At 38.8% G+C, this 5,223-nt stretch overlaps 1 protein-coding gene across 1 annotated transcript; it reads right to left on the bottom strand.

The window, feature by feature from the left end:
* Positions 1–3,852: 3,852 nt before the first annotated feature.
* On the bottom strand, positions 3,853–4,776 carry LOC100719107 (olfactory receptor 5B3-like). The gene has a single exon (XM_003464211.2). It carries the CDS (start codon positions 4,774–4,776, stop codon positions 3,853–3,855), a length of 924 nt encoding a protein of 307 aa, XP_003464259.2.
* Between the last annotated feature and the right edge of the window lie 447 nt (positions 4,777–5,223).

Raw genomic sequence — 5,223 nt, 5'->3', positions numbered from 1 at the left:
ACCATATTAACACAGAACTGAATGTTTGTCCACTTATCTCCTGTAACTAAGCAACTGAGACCACTCCTACCCAAGACAGCCCTATGAGTGGCTGAGCTCAAGGGCAAAGTAAACTCCTAATCAAGCTTCATGCCCTCTGTAACAGTGGGGGCATTGGTAGCAAATATATAAGATTCTGATATGTGAGATGACACTAATCAAACTGCAGACACTGATACTTAAATTTTGGTACATCTTCTTGGACAAAAAAACTTACTGTTCCTCCCTCCACAGAATTCCACTTTGTATGAAGAGATTATATCTACACTGCCCAGGGAAATTTAATGAGCAATCCAGATACAATAACCTTATGAGATAAAGGTGATTTTCTAGGGACATTTTTTTTTCTGTTTCCTTCTTGATTTCCAGCTAACATAAGTCCCAGAAGGCCTCTCAGGAGCATGTGATGTGTGAAGAAGTTTACTGATACCTAACAGATCTCCCTGAGTTTTCTACTTTGCACAGAAAGAAATCTCAAGCATATACCTGATATTATATGCATATATATATTAAGTGTAAATATTGTGAAAGGAAGGTAAATTTGAATCAGGTCAAAAATAATGAAAAAAGCTTACAAAGTAGAGATTTTGTATTAAGTAGATTTCAGAATATTAGAAAGAATGCATGTTGTTTATTTGTTTGGTTGAACTGCAGCATAAAAAGTAGGCAATAACACGTGACCTGGAAATCCTAGATATCACAATAGAGAAGGCTTCAAAGCCTTAGAGAACTTAGAATGTTAGAATACACTTTTTATTTTTAGCCTGCATAATACATGGCCTGTGAGGAAAACACTGCTTTCTACCACAGGCATAAGGAATGATTTTGTGAGGGGAACCCTGGCATCGTTAAAGAGCCCCATGGTCACAGTTCTCTGTAGGCTGCTTCTTGCACTGAGAACTGAGGTCACTGAATGGGGAAACTTTATAATGGAAAGGCTTGGATTCCACATGGTGGGGCCACCTGGCTGCACTCGACTGTCAAAAGCAGAGTGGGTGAATTTGTGCTAATGGACAGCAGACTCTAAGCAGGGCTCAGAGTAAGGATAATGCAATGCTGAGATACCAGCTAGATGGTTATGGGGTTGCTGGAAGGAGGCAGGAAACAAGCCTGCTGAGTTATTTTTTAATGACTATTAGTGAATACCATCTATACAAATCAATGAGTTTCACTGTGACATTTCAGGCATGCCTTAGTGCACAATTCTTTAACCATATTCATCCAATCGATTGAAGGTCTAAATATAGTAAAACTCCATTTTCCCTTATAAGAAGGATTCTCCAAATGAGTGCCTTTGGGCCCACTGCATCATCATCTCCTCTAGAGCTCTTCAAGCGTTCCTCCAAAATGCACATCAGCTCCTATGGGTCTGATCTGCTGGCTAATACTGCAGATCCAGAACTGCAACTGGAGGAACCTATTTCTGAGAATAATCTCTCTGTCTCCCTCTGCCTCTCTGTCTCTCTCTCTGTCTCTGTCTCTCTCTCTCTCTCCATATAGATATTTATGTACAGTTTCTATAGGGCACTCTAACACAATCATTACTAAAACTTGCAGAAATCAAGAGGTGCACATGAAAAGCGAACAATGATTTGCAAAGGAAAAATGATACTTTAAGCTTTAAGGGATATGACACATAAAATGTACAGGAAACAAATTGTAAAGTGGCATAAATATCTTCATATGATCATTACTTGTGATTATATGATAGATAGCATGTAAGTGAAAGGTGGAAAAATCAGCATTCCGTGATACCAAAAGTGACAGGTTATTAGACAAAACAGACTATGAATTTTAAAAATCATTATTAAATAAATAAGTATATATTGATAGAGACATCAGATATTGAAGAGGATATATTTGAAAACACAGTCATCTAACAACAGGTTTCCAAAATATATTAAATAATTGTCAATATAACTGAAGAGATGAATAGATGGTTTGACAGTATTAAATGAGGACTTCTGTGCCTCATTTCCATACTGAATAGAATGGCTAGGAAGAAAATGAAAAGAAGCAGTGGACAAAGCAACACCATCACCCAGCAATACGTGTGTCTTAATAGACAGCACTGAGCACCTTGCCCAGGAACTGTATTTTGCTCCTGAAATATCCTCTAGGATAAATCATATTCTAGACCATGAATCTGGTCTGAATAAATTTGCAAATATAAAAATAAAAAAGTATCTTCACTGGTTATGAGATAAAAACAAAAATTTGAGTAATCACAGTATTGAAATATCACTAATGCCAATGATCAGAAACTAATTTAAGAAAAATCTACATAGTAAATTTATAAATGTAACTTCAAAGTTTAACAATAAGAAAGACCTCAATAAAAAACCTAAATTTGAACTTTAAGTAAATAATCTAAAAGTGAAAATTTAAACTAGAAGTAGCAGCAGAAGAAAGAAAAAAATAAAACACAGAAAATGAAATATAGAAAGACAATGAGGAAAATCAATGAACTTAAGGTTGACTCTCTGGAATAGTTGCCTTTAAAAAAAAACTTTCAGGATACAAAAAAGAAAAAAATTCTCAAGTTTCTATAACAAATGAAAATGAAGATATAACTACTTGAGAAGGGATATAACAGAATATAAAAAATATACCTATATGTGCTATATTATATACAAAACACAAATTTTAGGGAAAACAAACACTAATAAAACTAACACAAAGGAAAAAAATTCTAATTATACCTATAACAAGTATAGAGGTCAAAGTAATAATAATAATAATAATAATAATAATAATAATAATAATAAAACTTTCCAAGAAAGAAAAGCACAGAACTAGATGGATTCCTTTGTGAATTCTTTGAAACAAAGAATCACAGTGCGTGAATAAGACAGAGAAGAAACCATAGTGTTTTTATTAATTTGCTATGGTTCTTGTAACAAATTCCTATACATTTGGAAGTTTACAAACTGTTGTAGTCAGGATTTGCAATGCCACAGACTAACACAGGACACACAATTTATAGATTATAGTAGACATCCAAAAAGTCAAATCCAGAAGGCGAGGAATCTGAACACACACTACAGACTCCAGGAATTCAGCTGAAGTCCTGGATCCCACCACAATGTCCTGCATGAGTCCAGCTGCAGACCTAGAGCCCCTGGCAATGTCCTCCACTAGTGCAGCTGGAGGCCTAGAGCCCACGACGATGTCTCACACCAGTCTGTATCAAGAGAAGGCCCAAAAGTCAGTGGCAGAAGCTAGAAAGTCTACACCACTGGAACTGTGCCTGTAGGTAGAAGATCTGCACTGGAGCAAAGAAGCCATGATCAAGAAAAGTACCAGGGCCAACCCCAAGAAAGAACCACAGCCATCCTCAGCAACAGCAAGGATATAAGCTCATCTGATGATGAGAACAGCTGAGTTCATACCAGAAAAACCAGAGCAACAAGATACTCCAAGAGGATCAGCACCACACAATCCCCCACTCCAGTTCTCTCATAGGTGTAGGTGATTCTACCTCTCCGTGAGTTCCTCCACAAGGTCTTATAACGTCCAGTTCCTAAGTGGAGAGTGACTCCTTTATACATATCTTCAGGCACAGAGTGTGTGACATGATGGAATGGCTTCAGAGACATGAATGGGAACAGAATGTTTGAACCAAGGTGCAAAGATCCTGAAGCTTGGACATGGTACCATAAGGAAATAAGACAGAATCAGTGAGGTAAAACACCAGGGAAGCAACAATAAGGAATTTAACTCAATTCAAGATTGGATAGTCAGCGTTAATAATTTCAAAGTATTTGCCAAAATATGTAACATCTTGAAGTGATAAAAAGAAAACCCTAAAGGTTATTTTGCCTCCAAAACAATTTTTGTGAATGCACTCTTGACATCTTTGTTCCTCAAGCTGTAGACCATAGGATTTAACATGGGGATGACCATGGTGTAGAACACAGAGGCGATTTTGTCCGTGTCCATGGAGTGACTGGAGCTGGGCTGCAGGTACATGAAGATGACAGTGCCGTAGAAGATGGAGACGGCAGTGAAGTGGGAGGTGCAAGTGGACAGAGCTTTGCGATGTCCACCACCTGAGCGCATCTTCAAGATAGAGGTAAAAATCAGTCCATAGGATGTTAAGATAACAACAAGAGCAGAAAAGATGTTGAAGGCTGCTACAAATAAAAGGACCAGATCATTAGCATGCCTGTTAGAGCAAGAGAGAGCCATGACTGCTGGAATATCACAGAAAAAATGGTGGACCACATTGGAGCCACAGAAGGAGAGACTGAACGTGTTCCCAGTGTAGATGGAAGCGCTCAGGAAGCCACAGGTGTAGCAGCCCACAGCCAGCCCTGCACACACGCCTGCTGTAACAGTGCTGGTATAGCGCAGGGGCTTACACACTGCTGCGTACCGATCATAGGCCATGGAGGCTAGGAGGTAATTTTCCACAGTAGCGAAGCCTGTGACAAAGAACATCTGAGCAGCACAAGCATTGTAGGAGATTACTTCCTCCATGAAAATAAAGCTGGCCCAAATGGTGGGAATGACAGATGAAGAGTAGAGGAAATCCACCAGGGACAGGTTTCCCAGGAAAAAGTACATAGGGCTGTGCAGACGGGAGTCCAGGAGGATGAGCAGGATCATCCCCAGGTTCCCAGCCACAGTGATGGTGTAGATGAGGAGGAAGGTGATGAAGAGGGGAAGCTGCAGGTGGGGGTCAGAGGTCAGTCCCAGCAGCAGGAACTCTGTCACCTCTGTCCTGTTCCTCATCAGTGCTGTCTGAAAATTTCAAGATATTGCATAGGCTTAGGGAAAAAAAAGAAAATAATAAAGACATGAATTGAAATTGGAAAATATGAATCATAATAATAACTTGTGCTTCAAAGATTCTTCACAATAGAACCAGCTCGAAAATCATCTTTGCTCACACATGCTGTAGAATGTGAGGAGTGTTAATGAATCACCTACCAAAGTTTTAAATTTCACATATTTGTCCACTGAGGTGAGGAATAAAATGAAATGTACGTACGTGTGTCTTCCATCTCACTCCTGAACTCTGTAAATTAGGAAGTACAGGAGATTGAGCAGTATATCCATATTCACACAAAGCTTATTTGTCCATCTCTGCTCTGTACCCAGGCCATGCTGGGGCACTTCTAATGGTAATGATGCACAGTGAATTTAAATCAAGATTAACTTAACTCAATTTATGATTAC

Source organism: Cavia porcellus, unplaced genomic scaffold, assembly GCF_034190915.1.
Source record: "Cavia porcellus strain 051 isolate PalLab524CR breed Dunkin Hartley unplaced genomic scaffold, mCavPor4.1 scaffold_17, whole genome shotgun sequence".
Lineage (NCBI taxonomy): Eukaryota > Metazoa > Chordata > Mammalia > Rodentia > Caviidae > Cavia > Cavia porcellus.
The sequence above is the reverse complement of the archived record's forward strand: the minus strand, read 5'-3'. Positions and strand labels throughout refer to the sequence as shown.

Bases quoted from the DNA above. Each gene is read 5' to 3' on its own strand.
- LOC100719107 (XM_003464211.2), bottom strand. From the start codon at position 4,776: ATGAGGAACAGGACAGAGGTGACAGAGTTCCTGCTGCTGGGACTGACC.